General features: G+C 47.7%; 1 protein-coding gene across 7 annotated transcripts in view; it reads left to right on the top strand.

The window, feature by feature from the left end:
- The window catches only part of DOCK11 (dedicator of cytokinesis 11), an 87,850-nt gene that overhangs the window by 30,369 nt on the left and 39,733 nt on the right, over positions 1-17,748 (top strand). For 5 of the 7 annotated variants that reach the window (XR_005931041.1, XM_029996964.1, XM_029996961.1 and 2 more), the window contains exons 11-29: positions 1,154-1,294; positions 2,989-3,198; positions 3,570-3,692; positions 4,706-4,788; positions 6,326-6,448; positions 6,630-6,706; positions 7,894-8,078; positions 8,181-8,246; positions 8,417-8,509; positions 8,910-9,033; positions 9,712-9,833; positions 10,300-10,386; positions 11,616-11,705; positions 13,201-13,319; positions 15,518-15,587; positions 15,665-15,790; positions 16,361-16,432; positions 16,825-16,971; positions 17,430-17,513. Coding sequence is in view for 6 of the 7 variants with exons in the window: in XM_029996964.1 (XP_029852824.1) it covers positions 1,154-1,294; positions 2,989-3,198; positions 3,570-3,692; positions 4,706-4,788; positions 6,326-6,448; positions 6,630-6,706; positions 7,894-8,078; positions 8,181-8,246; positions 8,417-8,509; positions 8,910-9,033; positions 9,712-9,833; positions 10,300-10,386; positions 11,616-11,705; positions 13,201-13,319; positions 15,518-15,587; positions 15,665-15,790; positions 16,361-16,432; positions 16,825-16,971; positions 17,430-17,513 (2,142 nt within the window). In the remaining variant the exon portion in view is untranslated. The remainder of the gene's footprint in view (positions 1-1,153; positions 1,295-2,988; positions 3,199-3,569; positions 3,693-4,705; positions 4,789-6,325; positions 6,449-6,629; positions 6,707-7,893; positions 8,079-8,180; positions 8,247-8,416; positions 8,510-8,909; positions 9,034-9,711; positions 9,834-10,299; positions 10,387-11,615; positions 11,706-13,200; positions 13,320-15,517; positions 15,588-15,664; positions 15,791-16,360; positions 16,433-16,824; positions 16,972-17,429; positions 17,514-17,748) is intronic. The other 2 variants (XM_041119024.1, XM_041119022.1) reach the window with 1 other exon arrangement.

The following is a 17,748-nucleotide window of genomic DNA, read 5'->3' as shown; positions in this document are numbered from 1 at the left end:
ATCTAAGGTATCTTTTTTTACCTAACCAAATGGTTAGGCTGAGTTCACTGCCCTCCCTCTATACCCAGAACTCTTCATTCTGGTGTGGGTCAGTCAGATCACTCTGGCACTGGGCTTTCAAAATCACTGGGCATTCAAAATCACTGCCCTAGTCAATGCTGGTGTGTACGTGCACACTTGTATGCCTGGTGCTAAGGAAGCTGGGAGCAGGAACGTATACCTGCAACGTACTTTCCTCATCAAAAGGAAATAGGGGAAACAATGGGAAGAGTTCCCCAGAATCGGATTAACAATTGCAGCCTATTTTGCTGAAATTACTTGATTGTGAGATATCAGCGCCCTAAGTTTGGCATGCAGGTTTCTGCAGGATTTGAGGGGAAAAAACAAACAGGACTGTGCCAGATTGTCACGGAGAGGTGTGCTGGTAATTAGGGGTGTTTGGTAGCTCTGTGTCCCCAGTGCCCAGTACGATGAGTATGGTGAAGGCCGAGGGTCTTTATCTGGCTGATGGTATTTTGGTCACGTACACGTCTGCTCTCCGAGAAGGGCGGATGTCGAGGCACAGACTAGGCATGGGTGTTCTGGGTTAGGAAGGAGGTGATTATAATCAAGACTGTTTGGATTTCCCAGCTGGCTCTGCAGACAGTCTTTGTTGTTTCTAACCATGCCGGTTCTTGCTGTGCATCTAGAAATGCCTTCAACTTCAAGATGTTTTTCGTGATCCCAACGGTGTGTGCCTTCTCTCTATTTCAGGCACAGGGACCATCTCTTAAACTAGTCAAACAAAGTAGAAGATACTTTTCTGAGTGTAACCATGACTTATGTTCCGCTTTCTTCCCCAAGCTCTAAATGGGGTTTGGGAAGATCCCCGGGGTTACAGCAAAGCAGGAAGGAACTGAAATCATATTGAGGTTTAGTTTTCTGTGCTCTGCAAACCAGATTGCTAAAAATTGATGCAACCCCATGAATTCATGTCTTTAATACATTTGTGTAACATCACCAAATGGCACTCATTTGTGAATGTCTTGTACCTTTGGTACCACAAAAAAAAAAAATTGGTTAAGATAGTATTGGCCATAATGTGATCCCTTAACATTATTCAGGAGTTTATTTTCTTTTTTAATGAGACCAGATTTGTTTGTTTGCTGTCTAGAGGCTAGACTTCTCAGGGATCGAGCCAGACGTGAAGCCATTTGAGGAAAAGTGCAGCAGGCGCTTCGTGGTGTGCTGCCAGGACTTCTCCCTCAACCTCCTTGCTCAGCTCAGCGACAGATCGGAAGGAGGACCCACCAACGTAAGGGGAGCTCTGGCATGGCCTGCTTTGCGTTCTTTCTCCTCACTGGCAAGAAAAACCCTCAGCAGATTAATCTGGGTGGATAAAAACGTCTCATTTTGCCCTGAGCTGCGATGGGACCTGGGCAGGCGGTGACTGCTGGCCCAGGGTTGTTGCAGGATTTGTCTGCCTTGGTATTTTGGCGTTCCAAAAATGTGTTTGGGGACAGGGTCTGTCCTGACATGCCTCAGCCTGCCAGGGACTGCTGGGAAACCAGCGGTTCAGAGGCATAGGGAATCGGGAGCGTGTGTCTGCCATGTTCTGGGTCCCTGTGAAAGTCCTGTTGGTAAATGATTAAGCTCCATCTCCAAACCACTTACTGCTGTGTTTTATTTCATTTCCCCTAATGGCAAGAGATTTCCCTGTTCTGAAACCTTCTTCTGACTCCCAGCCTAACTGTATTCACAGCCACTTTATTACATGCATTTGTTACTGTGTCAAAGTTGTGCCTGAGCCTAAAAAGCTCTTCCTTGTATTTTCTGAGCCTCTGATGTCTGTAGACAGCTATTACGTCTCCCCTCAGCCTTTGTTCTGCCAGGCTGAAAAGACCAGGCTCCTCCAGTCTTTCCTGCCAAAACATAGTCCCTATTATCATGTCCTGCATTTGCTCGGGCTGGAGGCAACCCTTTATGCAAGGATGCCAGAGCAGCAGATAGCATCACAGGGGAGGCAGCGGCACTGGCACTGTCCGATCTCTGCTGATGGTACCTTGTCTGATGCCTGTTAGATTTGCAAAGGCTTTTTTGTGGTGGTTTCATATTGGCAGCTCAAAGCTAGTACACCAGGCTTGTTCTCCTCGCTAACTCCCAGCAGATGAATGCATCGCTGATAGCAGAGATTCTTGTTATTCATCCTTAATCAGGCCCAGAGTCAGACCTAATCAGCACATTTTTAGTATTGATGTAATGCCTCGAAGTTATGCTGTAATGTCTCGGACACAGTACAGTCTTTTCTTTGGGCCTTCACTTTTATCTTTACATGGATGCATGCCTGCTAGGATCTTTGAATTAAAAATACATGGAATTGTTGCCACTTGCCTTGTGCTGTCAAGGTCAATAGCTACAAATGAGTTGGCAGATTTTGCACATGCAGTTCCTCAGCAGTGTTAGTCTTCTATTTGAGCTCTCCTGGCTGGGAGAGCTAACTTTGCTCCTGTGCCACCCGGCATATAGCAGCTGAGGAACATTTTGAGAGTCTTGCAACTGGGCCATCCGGAGCTGATTGACTTTGGACAATAGGTGAAGTGGTCTTTAGCATGCAAACATAAACACTCTTAAGTTGATTTCTTTCTCATTGCAAAGGATAAACAGCTCTGAAGGATTGGGGTCATCTTTTCTTCCTAACTTCATAGTTTATCACTTATATAAAAAACCCTATGGATTTCATTCTTTACATTTCACTGATGGTTTTAAAGTAGCTTTGTTCAAATTGACTAGATCAAAATCCAGGAAGATGCAGGAAAAAAATGGTTTTATGTATTTATAAAGCAAATAAATATGGATTGTCTGTAAGAATTCTGTAAAATGCTGGTGTACAAAACTAAAGGAAAAAATGGATGCAGAAGGCAAACCAGGCAGGGAAGGCAATGCATGTTGATACTCTTGAGCCTGTACCATGCATTTTTTTTTGACACATATATTCCATCAAATTTCCAGGTTGAGCCCTTTTTCCTAAGCTTGGCATTATTTGACCTGAAAAATAATTGCAAGATTTCAGCTGACTTCCACGTGGACTTGAACCCTCCATCTGTCCGTGACATGCTGCTGGATAACTCTGCGTCCGGAGCGGAGGGCACCAAGGGACATTCACCAGGCGAGAGCCTTGTGCATGGGGTCCCTGAGTCTCACCTGCACTACATAAAACGGGTGAAGAACTGACTTTCTCCTCATTCTGTATCTCTTTTGAGGCTGTGGCTGTTCAGTAGCTTTGCAGTGTGTTGTTCTCCACTGTGTGGAGAAACAGAAGTCAGCTTTTCTCTTGAGCTGTGGGGTTTTGGTCAGTGTCTCATGCCAATTGCCTCTTCGGGCTCACTGGCAGCGATAGGCAAAGCACCGGGTAGAGTTTTTCAAGACTTGACTATGCTCAAGCCTTGTGAGCCCCTGTGGCCCATCCGCAGCAGCAACCAGCGCGGGTCTGTGTGGGTTGTGGGAAGGTACAGCGAGATGATCGGGGCCAAACCCAGCGGTGCAGGTAGGGTGTCCTGCTCTCTGACAGCCTACTGTCTATCTTATTGCAGGGGGTTTTCTCCGTGACTGACCCACATGTGGAGATCTTCCTGGTGGCCCGTGTGGAGAAAGTGCTGCAGGGCAGCATTACACACTGTGCAGAGCCGTACATGAAAAACTCGGACCTGGGGAAGGTATTGGATGGGCCCGTGAGAGTATCTGCTTAGTGATGCTGTCTGCTGCTGCAGGGAGTAGTGTGGTCAGAAACATGCGTTGTTTCTGCTGCCCTTGAGCTTCTTTCTGGCAAATACTGGTCTTCATCCATTCTGCTACTTGTGCTGTTCCCAGCCCAGCTTCAGCTGGGCTGTCCTGGGAGATTTGGTTCCTTCCCCTGGAAAGAGGCAGAGGATTTTTAGAGAGAGCCAAGCAGTTGGGGCAAGGGGACCTTTTTCTGTTACACTTCAACGAGGCAAAGCCTGTACTGATAGCAAAAAAGTGGGACTCTTCATCCCCAGAGAAATGGGCTGCACTGCTACATGGTGCTACACGCAGTGTCTTGGACTGGTCCCAGCTCACTCCTGCTGGGAACAGCGATGTTTTAGTAGGAGCAGAACATGGGCTTCACCCTTTGTTCTGCTTGCTCTGCCTCTGTCTTGCTCCATGCAGAGTGCCATGATCATATGGGGGAACTTACGCAAAGGGTGGTCAGGGAGAGGCCCTGGTGCTGCCAGCATCAGTCTCTGCATGCCAGGTGGAATTGACGCTGCCTTGCTGCAGCCGGTCAAAATTAGTCCCTGGAAAATCAATGCATGGAACACCTGGTATGTGATGGCATTCCCTCGGCCCCCTTCTTAAGTCTGTATAGGATAAGCCAATTACAGTCAGTTTTGGAAAATAAACTAATACCCTATGGCAAATAAAATACTAATACCCTGACAGTTTAACGCAGAATCAAGAGGAGTTTTAATATGACTGTGCCCACAACATGTTTGCTATTGCTTTGCAAAAGTGATAAATGTGCATGGCGTGAAGTGAAAGCCAGGGATGTCTATCAGCTGCTTCGGCAACTGTTGCGCTGTGTGCCTGGGGAGCTGCGCGTTGTGGAGTACAGACAGTTTCTTCTCCCTGGAGCGTGCAGCGCTCTTTGCTCCTTTTCCAGGGCAGCATGGAAGCCGTGGCACGCACTAACCTCTCTTGTGTTTTGCAGACTGCCCAGAAGGTCCATAAGGTGGCCAAGCAGGTGTGCAGCCGCCTGGGGCAGTACAGGATGCCCTTCGGCTGGGCTGCCAGGTTAGTCACCTCGGACCGCGCTTCGGCCGTGGTGGGAGCTGCTGCTGCGAGTTATCCGGGATGTGATCCGGCCGGGCGGGTGAAGGGCCAAGTGACCGAAGTCAGTGAAGTTGCAGCCGGGGGCAGAATCTGGCTCCAGTTCCCAAGACAGAACAGGGGTTTGGCCTGAAATGCTCTGTCTAGAATTAGAAACAAAATATTAAAAAGTAAACAGTGCTGGGAAGACAGTAACCTTCCTGCTGACCTGTAGCTACTGCTATCAGGGCAGAACGTTCCTAGGGACGAATTACACCGTCCCGTGCTACCGCGGGATTTGGCCGTGGGATTTGGCGCAGAAATTCCTTCCTGGCACCAGCCCTTGCCAGGGACAGGATGAGAGTGGAGGGCCTCCTGGCCTGGCGGTGGCAATCAGCTGGGGTTTGTCTCTGTTCTGGGGTTTGTTAGACTCTGCTTTAATTAATGTTCTTGGGAATGACTGGAGATAGTGATCCCATTCCCTCGCTGTTCTTTTACTGGGACTGATAAAAAGTACGTCAGTGCTAACTCCCTTAAATCTCACATCAGAGGAGGGCCTGAAGGCGAGTTCATCCCTCTGCCACCGCCTCCTATTGCTAAATTGCTCTTTGGTGCTGACAAAAGGTATGGTAATGACATGGCAACACCAGATGACTGTCACAGTGGGCTGGGATTTGGTGGTATATGGCTTGCAATGTGTATTCTTGAACTGGATTTTCCTGTGACACTGGCTGCTCGGCTTCCAGATGGTGTTTCTGGGATGCAGCTCACTCCTGGGAGCCAGCACACAGCCTGCACCGTGCCTCAGCCTAACGGTGGGCTCTGTGTGGGCATTGACTTCGACGGGCTTCAGATTTGTTCCTGCTGAGTAAAAAGCTGCATTTGGCAGTTGAGTGGCCTGGTGTGGGGAGCTGTGTTGCTCTGTGTCCCTGCAACAGTTTCCCTGTGGGTTTCAGAGGAAGGTGTTTGACAGAAAAGGAGTACGGGTGCTTTAATGTTCTTACTGTACGCAGACACCCGCAGCCTTTATACTCAAGAGCAAAGATGCTGGTATTCGTCCAGGGCAGAGTCCAATCTCTTGCTCTGGGTTCAGGAGGAAGCTGATGCATGTCCTGAGACTGGTCTTCATTGCACACTCCCTTCCTAGGAGGATTTCCGTGCTCTGACCCCATGCGCAACTAGGAAGATACTTTACCACTTGGTGTTAGTGGGAGGGGATTGAAGGGCATTCATGATTGTGGACCAGGCTTGGAACTGAGCTGGGTCTGTCCTCACCTGGCTGGAGAGAAGGGAAAGGGGTGATATCCCATGCAATCTTATGTGACGCGGTGGATTGCAGTCTGCGTGGGCTCTAAGCACCACGTGAGGATGGGAGAGTGTTCGGGAGGTCTGGTGGTGTTCAGAGCAGTCACAGGCCAGTGAACCTCTCGCCTGATAAACTGCCCTTCAGCCTGACATGTCAAAGACCTCAATGTCTGCATATTTACCAACATTTAAGAAATATGTCTCTTCTTTTCTGCAGACCAGTTTTCAAAGACTCGCAGGGCACTCTCGATGCTGAAGGAAAATTCTCGCCTCTCTACAAGCAAGACAGCAGCAAACTCTCAAATGAAGATATGCTGAAGCTTTTAGCAGAGTATAAGAAGTAAGTGTAAGAGACTGGTACAGAGTCTGAGCAGGCATTTTAATATACATTTTTAAACAGTTAAGCATAGGCATGAGATGACAATTTCTAAAATACTCAGAGGGTAACAAAAAGCGCTGCTGGTGTGTTCAGCATCTGAGCTTTCAAGATTCACACCCTTGTTCCTTTCTCCCTAATGCAGACCAGAGAAGACAAAACTACAGGTCATTCCAGCCCAGTTAAATATCGTCATCAAAGACATCCCGCTAGACTTCACAAGTAAGGATCTTGGATCTTAAAATAAATGCTGATGGCTCTAGCCTCAGGAGTTAACGCTTCGATGGGGAGTTTTGCTGTTTCATTAACAAGAGTATCTTGGGGCTGCAATGAGAAGTGAGTAATTCAGCACAACCACTGACTTGTAAGTCTTTCTGATGGATTCTGTGGAAGGATGTGGTCCAAGTGCAGAGGTTTACCTGAGGGGTGCATCTACTTTGCAGTTTGGCCATCACATCCTAAATCTAAAGGAAGCTACCTTTGCTAAGGAAGCTCCTTAGCTTTTGCTGTTGTTATTACACCAAACTCATACAACATTTTTGATCTGTTAACACCACAGGGCTTCACAAACATGGTCAGTGTGATTCTTTACTTTGCATTTAAAGAAACTGAGGCAAAGAAAGGACTCGAGATGTAGTCAGCGTCACTCCATGGGCCTTTGGCAGCTCCTGTCACAGGTTCTGTAGTCTAGTCCCCTGTCTAAAAAGCTTTTCTAGTGGACTTAATTTTTTCTGTTCTTTGAAAAGTCATCACTTGAGATGAACTCTCCCTCATGGTGGATGTGAGTCCTAGTGAATTAGGCAGGGCTTGTGGACTGATATTTGGAGGCAACATAACCATCAAACGTCTTTCTGAAGCAGAGAGTGGAAAAGGACCGATGCAGTGAGACTGACGCACTTTGAGATGTCAGTCTCAAGTCATTGTCTCAGTAGCCTGTCTGCTTCAGTCAGGTGATGTTTGCATGATTTATAAAACAGTAGCGTAATGGGTCAGATTCCTGGAAGACTCAAGGTGCAGGTCCTGGGCAGAGCGGCTGTCCCTACCCAGACATGGGTCATTCACAAGACCCTTTGACTTTGCCCAGAGCTACAGGAAAGTGCCACTTCTGCAGTCCCCACTGTCAAGAAGAGCAGAGCCCCATGGTGCCTGCGCACCCATCTTTTCTCAGTATTGCTAATGCAGTTGGGGACCACAGATGTTGCATGATCAAGGGAAGAATTTTCCCTTAATCATGTCAGTGGGAGTGGTCCAAGTCCTGCTGCCTGGTCAACACACACGATCCTCTGATGTGAAGGGAACTGGATGCTTGAGAGCAATGGCAGAGTTTCAGACCCACGAATTTCCTTTCCATGGCTGTACTTCCCATGTTCATGGGGTGTGCGCTTATCCAAGCTTCCCTTCTCTTCCAGATTGTGTCACAGCTTCTTATATTCCTATAAAGCCTTTTGAGAAGAGCTGTGAGGACATTGCAGTTGAAGTGGAGGAGCTTGTCCCAGAAGTTGCAAAATACTGTTATCCCTTCACTGTCTACAAAAACCACCTCTATGTCTACCCCTTGCATTTGAAGTATGAGAACCAGAAGGTGTTTGCAAAGGTGGGCAACCTGAAGAGCAGGCTGCAGCCAGACTCAGCGTGGTCTGGGATAATGCTGCTGACCTGTAGCAATGGCTCATCCTCCTCTTCTCCCCCGTTTCAGGCAAGGAATATTGCTGTCTGTGTTGAGTTCAGGGATTCAGATGAAGCTGATGCCAGGCCGTTAAAGGTGGGTACCTGTTAATGGGGCTGCCATTTGCTCGCTGCTGTGTACTGTGTGCGAACCAGGCTGAGCAGGAAAACAGGAAAGCACTGAGTTTCCGTGCTCGCTGTTTTAATTTGGCCAGCTAATTTAGGGTGGCAGCAACCCTGAATTCAGCTCTTCATTTGTGTTTCCAGTGTATATATGGCAAACCTGGAGGCCATCTCCTGACCACAAACGCATATGCTGCCGTGCTGCATCACAACCAGAGTCCAGAGTTCTACGATGAGGTAAAAATGAAATGGTGGGAAATAACAAATTTTCCTGGATGCTACAAAGCCAAGGGGCCTTTCAGGATACCTCTTTTTCCAGGGATGGGTGAAATATGGGTAAAAATAATCACCAGCCCTTTGCCTCAGTAGAAGGGCTCAGCAAAGCCAGAGACTTTGTCAATTTTTTATGCCAGTTTTTCTGCTGTCTTTACTGTCACGCTCTGTGCACTCCAATCACACACCCCCATTAATAAATAATGTGCAAATGTGATGAAAATGTTAGCCACGAGCTATTTAAGGTGGGTAGGAATGTGTCTTGTGTAACTGCATACAACATAGCATTTGTGAAATAAAATAGAACTTAAACTATTACTCCACAACTAAAAATACAGTCTTATCTATCATGATATCATTTTAGATTAAAATTGAGCTTCCAATTCACCTCCATCAAAAGCATCATTTGCTTTTCACCTTCTATCATGTCAGCTGTGAAATTAATACAAAGGCAACATCGAAAAAACAGGACACCGTTGAAACTCAAGGTATGTTTAATGCTTAAATTACTTCTGTTGGAGTGTAAGAGTCCAAGATAAAATGAATGTAAGGACATGAAAAAGTATTCAATTAAAATACTAGCCTATCTGAATTTTCTTTTTTGAAAGCAACAATACAAATCATAGGTCTAAACTGGAATAAACCACAATTTTTTTAGTGTGTACTAAAGCTCACATTTTTGCTGCAATCTGACAGCTATTTTCTGCGTGTTCATGACTTGGCTTGCATGAATGGGCTATCATCAGTCAAGTCACCAACAAAAACTTGACGTGAGATCAGGGCCTCAGGGGCCGATCCTGCCAACACTAGGCATGTGTAAGAGACTGAGCACACCCAGGTCCCACTGGTTGGGATAATTTTCCATTCAGCCAGTCCTCAGGTGACTGAAGGACCCTCATCATGGTGCACAACTATGGTTCATGCACTGTTTCTGCCCCTCAAACCCACTGCTAATCTTGGTTGTGCTGTGTCTGAATTTCACTCACAAAGTCACCAGGTAACACATGCTTTAAGAAGGCTGACATGGTTGATCCCAGCCTTGTTGAAGCCTCTTGCATAGCTGCGAGTTTGATCTTCTCAGGGTGAGACACAGCTCTTTTTGGAGCTTGAGCTAAAGATGTATCACTGAGTGTCTGCTAACTCCAGTCCACTGGTTGCCTCTGCAGTGGGATACGCCTGGGTCCCGTTGCTGAAGGATGGACGGATTGTCACCCTGGAGCGGCATTTGCCGGTTTCATCCAACCTTCCACCTGGCTACCTGGGTCTTGGAGACACAGAGTCACGGAAGGTAGGAAGGCCATTTAAAATGGACTTAAATGTAAAAGGAAGAGGAAAGCTGACCTTTTGTTATCAGTGTAAGTTCTGGGCTTCTGTTGGTGCTCTGCTCAACTGGAAAGATCCCTACTGCAGGGCAGCCCCCAACGCTTAAGGTTCTTAGGGGTGGGAGACAGAACACTTTTATTCCACTTTCTGTGGTTATATAGGTTGCAGAGAATATTTTTGTGGCAGGCTGGACTGGGCTGTTGCAGATGGCGCAGAGCAGGAGAGCGGGCACATGCTCTGTGTGCTCATTCTCGCAGGGATCCCTCTGCCCTGCCACGGCTGCAGTCATGTCACCAGTGTGTTTGTGTTGGGCTGGGGGGGGAACCTGTTCTTCCACCCCAACCCATACCTTCTGGCCGGGTGTCTGTCTGCACAGAGCCACCTTCTCACCGCAGGCTGAAACCAAGTACTTGAATGTTGTCTGTTCACAGCAGCCCAGCGTGGATGCAAAGTGGGTGGATGGAGCAAAGCCACTGTTTAAAATCAGAATCCATTTGGACTCAACCATTTACACCCAGGTAAGTCGAGCACCTCGCTCTTAAAGACTTCCAGCACAAATGCAGAGGCAGCAATTGCTGTATCTCTACTACTGCCATGCTGTAGGTGCTGTGGGAAAGAGGTACCTGTGTTTGCAGAGTAGCGCTGAGATACTTCTGTAGCAGTAGTTCTGGGATTACTTGCAGGGATCTGCTCCTTTGCCTGGATGTGATGAGACAGTTGTGTGAGTGAACGAGCCTAGGGAGAGGCTGATGTTTTCTTGGCCAATTGCACTGTAACTGGCAGGACCAAGGAAACATTTGAGCAAATGAGCTGCTTCGATGACGCAAAAGAGAGAAGAGCTGGTGGAAATGAGAGGTGTCCTCAAATATTAGACTGTTCATTAGGTTTAAAAAAAAAAAGTTTTCTGACAACAGCAGACACAGGAAAACAAGATTCCTGATTTCCCTTTGAAACCAGTTCAGGCTGTTTTACCAAGTCCCCTGTGTTCTGCGATCTTATGGTAGTGATGGACTTCCCCAAGCTTCATGTGATGTACAGCAAAGCTCCGCAGCACATGGTTTGGGGCACCTCCGGTCAGCACTGCTCACGGGGAAAAGCCCTTGGCAGGGCTTGTCCTGTGCTGGATGTAATCAGCTGCATTTATATTCACAGCAACTCGCTTTCAGCATCATCTGAATCTGGTTTTGGGTCTTACTGATTCTGTGCAGCACTGAGAGCAGCACAGTAGTTCCACTCCCCACCAAATTACATTCCCAGATGCTTTTCAGGGTTAAATAACCCAGTAATTAAATTTAACCTTGGAGGAGGAGGGAGAGGAATGGGAAGGAGAGTCTCCTCGGATGGACAGTAGGAGGTCGGTGAGGCAGATGGTGAGGCAGTCTCGAAGAGCCGCAGCTGGGAGAGGCGGGCTCCCGCTCCTCCAGGCAAGTGTTGAGTGAGGATTGGGGCTCAGGGTAGCGCAACCACAGGAGATTTTTAACACTGCTGGCAGTTTTGTGCTTAATCTCAAGATTAGTTGGGAGCCAGGGGATGGGGGGTGGCTGGGTACCTTGGAAAAGTCAGGGAGCAGTACTGTAGTCCTGGGAGAAGGCCGCTGGGGTCCAAGAGTGCCACTGGTAGTGACATGGGGCTTGCTAGGGACATGGCCTACTGCCGCAGGTAAGTCAGCAGATTTTTGAGTCTAAGCTGCAGAGTAAGGGCTGGCAAATATTGAGGCTGCTGCATTGAACTTGTTTGTCTCTTCCAGGACATGCACTTGCACAAATTCTTCCAGTACTGCCAGCTGGTTCAGGCGGGAGCTAAGGAAGTCCCAGGAGAGCTTGTTAAATACCTAAAGGTGAACAGTGCCTGTCGGTGGGCTTCGTTTATGTTTTTACAGACCATCAGTAAATACCCAGACCCCTGCCCTGTAGGAACCCGCACTCGCTGCAGCGCTGGGACCGGTGCGTTGTGCAATATCCTTACCTTTGCTTACTGACACAACTGCCTGCTGCCTGTGTGCTGCTTCCCACTGCCTTTCACAGCAGGTAAAACAAGTAGCCAGCATCGCTCTGCCATGCTCATGGCAAATCCTCCTCCTGGTGGGCTCGCACACTCCTCCCCTGCTGCCCTACCTTTAAACTGTAGCACAACTCCTTGTTTTCAGGATTATCCATTCAAAACAGGAATTTTTTTTCAGGATGAAAAAGATCTGTGAGATTATCAGTCAGTTAAATTTGACCACAGATGACCTGTGACCCAGACCCAGCTTTTTGGCAATCGTTGCAGCATGAGTAAGGGCCTCGGAGCAGGTCCAGCAAAGGCTTCTGCAGTGAATATATTTCTTAGCGGCTGTTTACTGTCCTTGTTTTCTTCCATAACTGCCTGTTTTTGAGAGCGCTGCCGTAGCAACAGCTCCGCTTCCAGTGGTGGGGATTTATCATCACAAAGTTACTGGGTGTGTTTCAGATAATGTATAAATATTTTAAGAAATAGAAATAATGGCAGTTTTGAAGCCAAGCACTAAAATAACACTTGCTTTTTTGTAAGCATTTTGTCAAGGCGCTGGGTAGGTCCCAGCCCTGCCCAGCCATAGCGACCTCGCTGCAGCCTGCAGACAGGGAGACATTTACATGCTAACCACAAGTGAGGGCTTCTTACCACCAATACCTCAATAATTTCAGTAATTTAAATAACTAGATACAGATTTAAGAACCTTTCGTTAGATTTGCAGGTTTGAAAACTGAAAATGAAATGCACTGTCTTTCCTAGACTCGTATGGTGAGATTCAGGCAAAAGAGGTCTATGAGATGGGTGGAGAGTCCATGCACCAGTTGATCTTGACCTTCACCAAGTTACTTAAATGCCATTTCCAATAGCAAGCTATGCTCTTTGGAGAAAAGTCTCACTGCAAGTCGTCGGGCATCAGGTTTCCATGCTCCAAAGGCATTTGTGAAAATAGGACTTGGTCACTTCAAAAAACTGGCACAAGTGACGAGAAGAATTGGGAGCAAAACTTCAGCCTTAAATTCTGGGTTATTGGGGTCAAGTAGTGGCATGTGATCTCTAATTAAGTCATAGCTGCCTGGGCACATCTGAGAGGAGGATTAATACCTGCCACGAGTGATTCATGCTGCTCCCCGAAGGCATGCAGCTGGGATCTGTCAGCTGGAAGGCAGGCAGCGAGTGCTGCTATGGGTCCAAGTTCTCCTGTCCTCTGGCAGGCTGAAGCCCACACCCTGAAGCATTTGCTAATGCCTGTCCTGTTGCCACAGAAATGTCTGTGGACTATAATATTTAACATCTGCAAAATGTTGAACTAAAAGTGTCTGTGTTTTGAACATTTGTTTTAGTGTTTGCACGCCATGGAGATCCAAGTAATGATTCAGTTTCTACCTGTAATTCTTATGCAACTATTTAGAGTCCTTACAAATGTGACCCAGGAAGATGAAGTAGCTGTCAACTGCACCATGTGAGTGTCTGGTAAACCATCCGGGTTTCTTCAGTTACAAATGCAAGGCCACAAACTGCAGTGCAAAGCAGGGTGTGCTTTCCCAGTACAAGGTGCTAAGTGACAGCACTGGCTGTCCGCTGCTGTTTGCGCCCCTGATCCTGCTGTGAAGCTGCTGTCTTCCCTGGCACGCCTGGGTGGCGCGGGGCATCGTGGGGCCCGTGTCCTGGGAGCTGTGTGGGGAAAAATGTGGCACTTTAAAGATACTCCTGGGTTTGTTTTTCAAAAGAAAAAAGGTTTGCTGGCAGGGATGGCTCTGGGAGCCAAGTTATTGGGGCATCGCAAGGCTCCAGAGGGCCCAGGCACGTCCCAGCTGCGGACAGCAGATGTGGTTTCCCCGCGGGAGCAATGCCCCGCTCTCATCCCTGCACACCAGTCCCCTGTGTCAGAAGTATTGCTAAAAATCCCCTGGAGCTGGGTGTGTTACGCTGCAGAAGTAGCCGCTGCATCTGTGTTGGCTCGGAAGATACGGCCAGAAGCGGGCAATGGTTTTTTTAGCGATGCTCTGCCATGGCTGCAGCCCCAAGAGGGCAGCACCGACCAGGGAAGGTTCCTGCTGTGCGCAGGCTTGTGCGGGCCCGAAGGGAGCAGAAGGTGCAAAAGCACCTTCCCTGCCTAGCTCTGGCCACGACACCCCTAAAATGATGAATGCATTAAAACATCCATCTTCCTCCCGTGGTTATTCCTCTGTGAAGTGCTGCGGTGCGAAGGGGGATGCTGGATGCCGCTCGTGGAGATCTTCCTCTGACTCCAGGAGGTACCGTGCATCCATGTACCAAAAGCATCTCGCTCCCATGAAACCGGAGGTCGGAGGCTGAGCCCTGGTCCCCCAGGGATGTGGCGCCCATTGCAGTCGCAGTCCTGCACCATGTGGTGCAGGTCGTGGGGACTTCTGCGCGGAGCACTGTAATCCCACTCTGCTTGAATCACCAGAGGGCAAGGACAGGGGAACAAGTGATCCCGGCTACCTGCTGGGTGACCCGCTCCCACCTTCACTTCCAGAGATTTTTTTTCAAAGCTTGGCCTGATGCTTTCCAGTTTGTCAATAGCTTTCTGTTTAATGACAACTGTTTTCTCGTCCAGACTTTTGGAGTGGAATTTAAAACCCGCTTTTTCTGATAAATGGCTTGTAAACTCCTCCCTGTGGTATGGCCTGTGGCATCTGTGACAATGTGCAATAGTTTGTTTTTCCCTCTGGCTGGGACTGGAATGTAAATCCCCAATGTTGGATGGGGAAACCAGGCGCTTGCTGCCTTCATCAGCCTCCCGGAGTGCTTCCAGAGGGCTGGCATGTTCTCCAGGGTCTGCCTGTCCCCAGTGCAACAGCCCAAAAATAATCCAGTGCATGTAAAAAGGAGCATATGATGTAAATTCAGTAAAATAGAGCATTCCAGAATTAATAAATTCAGGGGGTATCAGGGCATAACAACGATGGAGAATTTTTTCCCTGCTTCTCAGCAGAGATTCTGTGGGGTTTTTGTGTTGAGTTTGCAGACTTGATGTAGTATTATAGTTGTTCATTGTCACTTGTATTATCGTTAGGAAAGGGCTCCCAGTGAGGACAGACTCAACAGATGATAAACTGTACAGTGTGGATGAATCTGTAGCGTGTGCAGGAAGGGCAAGTGGGTTTGCTCTCCATATAGCAGGTCCGTAGACACAGCCAAAGAGAACTGGGTGCAGAGCAGATTAATTTAATATTTTTGTTTTCAACTTATGTAACACCTGAGCATTGTTCAGGTGCCTAATGCAACGTGAATTTGAGTAGCGGCAGGCTTTAATCCTGGCATGCACGGACGCCAAAGAATAGGATACATTCCCTGCAGAGAAATGCTCCACCTCGCCTCCTGGTGCAGGGAGCCTCGAGCACTTGAAGGCACCTGGTCTGGGTGACGCCTGGACCAGCACCAATGTGGAGAAGAGGTTTCGGCCACCTCAGCTCTGAGTGCTCTGTCGAGGGGCTGTGCTGTGGCAAGGACGGTGCAGCCACAGGAGCTGTGAGGGGTGCTAGCTTGCAAGTACTGGCTCTCTGCAAATCAGGCCGTGCCAGCAGTGAGGCTTTTGGGGTTAAGCAGGGTAGGACACAGATGGTGTCCGCTTTCATGAGCTGGAGGAACTTGCATTGCGTGCTCTAACAGAAGCACCACATTTCTTCCCAGGGTTCTTCTGCACATCGTGTCCAAGTGCCATGAAGAAGGTCTAGACCACTATTTGCGCTCCTTCATAAAGGTCAGTCATGACACACCACTCTGCAAAACTCCCTGCTGGGAGCAGGCACACTGCTGACACTGTTCCTCTTGCCTCAGTACGTCTTTCGAGCTGAGAAACCCAGTGGCACACAGGCGAAGATGACCCATGAAATCCTCGTCCTTTCCATGGCCACGATCTTGAAGCAGTCGGCAGATTTTCTAGCCATCAATAAGCTACTCAAGGTGAAGTATTGGCAGTACTTGGCTGCCAAGGGTGGAAGGGAGGAAAAGGGGGTCTGGTATAAAGCCCAACATTTTCACCTATCCAAACCCACCGCAGGAGCAAAGCTACCAGGGCAGCTCCTCGCATCCACATCCTTGAGATTGTCCCCTTACAACAGAGAAGAATTCTTGCAGGGAACCTGGCTGTGTTGAGGCTCATGGCAGGACACAGCAAAGGACTTTTCATTTTGCCAGTTTTATCTATTTTCTTCAAGCTACGCGTGAGGGGTGACTCACAGGAGGCAGACTGAGTTTCTGCCGCTCTGCGCCTTTGCAGGGCTTGCACCCCAAACTCTGCTGGCTCCTTGCAGGGTGCATTGGGGTGCAGAGGGGATGGAGCTATTCCCACCCCAACATCGGCAGGACTCTTCCAGGGAACAAAGGCACCTGCACCAAGCTAGCTGTGCAAGCACAGCTGTGCTTACGAAATGCCATTTGAGTGTGAGCTCTCCCTCCCACTGCTGCTTCCCCACATAGTAAAACATGTTTAGTCCTGCTGAGAAAAATAATAGTATTCTTTGTTCATTCTAGTACTCGTGGTTTTTCTTTGAAGCACTGGCGAAGTCAATGGCAATGTACTTACTGGAAGAAAATAAAATCAAGGTAAAAATAAATTTGTTCGATGCTGCATTACAGAGCCATCACAAACAAACTCTCTTCCAAAAGTTTTTCTGAAAAACTATGTAACTCTTTACTTAAAAAAACCCTGACAAGCTGAACAGCTAGCCAGATCTTTCCTTTTTTTCAACTTTACTTACTTTTCCCTTCTTCCTCTTTTCACTCTCAATTGTAATTTAAAAATTCCAGGTCTTCTTATGGCTCGTGCAGCTTCCTTTTCTGTTACTAGCTACTGCAGTTTCAGCCAGTGCTTTCTTTGTGCCAATGTGCTGTTAGGAAACAACATAAACAAATGCTAAAGGGAACTTGTGCCTGCACCCGGTTCTCCCCAGCTGCTGGCTTGCAGCACTGAGTGTAGGACATGCTTTTGGTTTCAGCTGCCCAGAGGCCAGAGGTTCCCCGACTCCTACCAGCACGCCCTGCATTCGTTGCTGCTCGCCATCATTCCTCACGTGACCATTCGCTATAACGAAATCCCCGAAGAGTCCAGGAATGTCAACTTTAGCTTGGCTAACTTCCTGAAGGTCAGCAGTTTCTTTCCTTCTCCCAGGCTTTTATCAGAAAAAAAAGAAAACACAATTCGAAATAAGCAGCAAGCAAACGAATGTGTTTGTACTTTATTGTCTCTTTGTTTTCTTCAATGATGAAAACTCTGGAGGGGATAAGCTTTCTTAGGAAAGAAACTTTCTCTTTCCAAGAGAGAGACCATAATACTCTATATGTTATCTAGGGTTTTCAGTCATGCCTAGCAAAAGTTCAAAACCTGAGAGGAAATATGTGTACTCTCCTTTTAAATATTTCTGTTGTCCACTGGAGACTTCATCCAAATAATCTCAGAGAAACAGGATCACATACATTTTGGAAAGTCAACAGCAGCCTGGAGGATCAAATCTGGCTGCTGGCAGGACAGTAGTATGGAGATGATTTAGGATGATTGCTTTTATTTTTAATGATTGGTTACATCTTGCTATTTTTCCTCCAGCGTTGTTTGACCTTTATGGACAGAGGATTTGTTTTTAACTTGATAAATGATTACATTTCTGGATTCAGCCCAAAAGACCCTAAGGTAAGCAGTATGTTTCTTGAAAGGTGGCTTGCAGTTGTAAGTATCTACATCAGTCAAAGCTCTGTAGTGATCATTTTATATGACTCTTGGAGGCCTTTTAGACGCTGTTCCTGCAGAGTCTTCTGGAGGCAGAGACCCCTTTGTCTGGGCCAAGAGCCTATATGCAGCTAAGCTTTAGAATAATGTAAAGAGTCAGAACTAAAGGAGAGATTGGTTAATAGGCTGGATGAAAAAG

Source organism: Aquila chrysaetos, chromosome 21 (assembly GCF_900496995.4).
Source record: "Aquila chrysaetos chrysaetos chromosome 21, bAquChr1.4, whole genome shotgun sequence".
NCBI classification, from domain to species: Eukaryota; Metazoa; Chordata; class Aves; order Accipitriformes; family Accipitridae; genus Aquila; species Aquila chrysaetos.
Note: the sequence above shows the minus strand (reverse complement) of the source record. Positions and strands in the feature narration are given on the sequence as shown.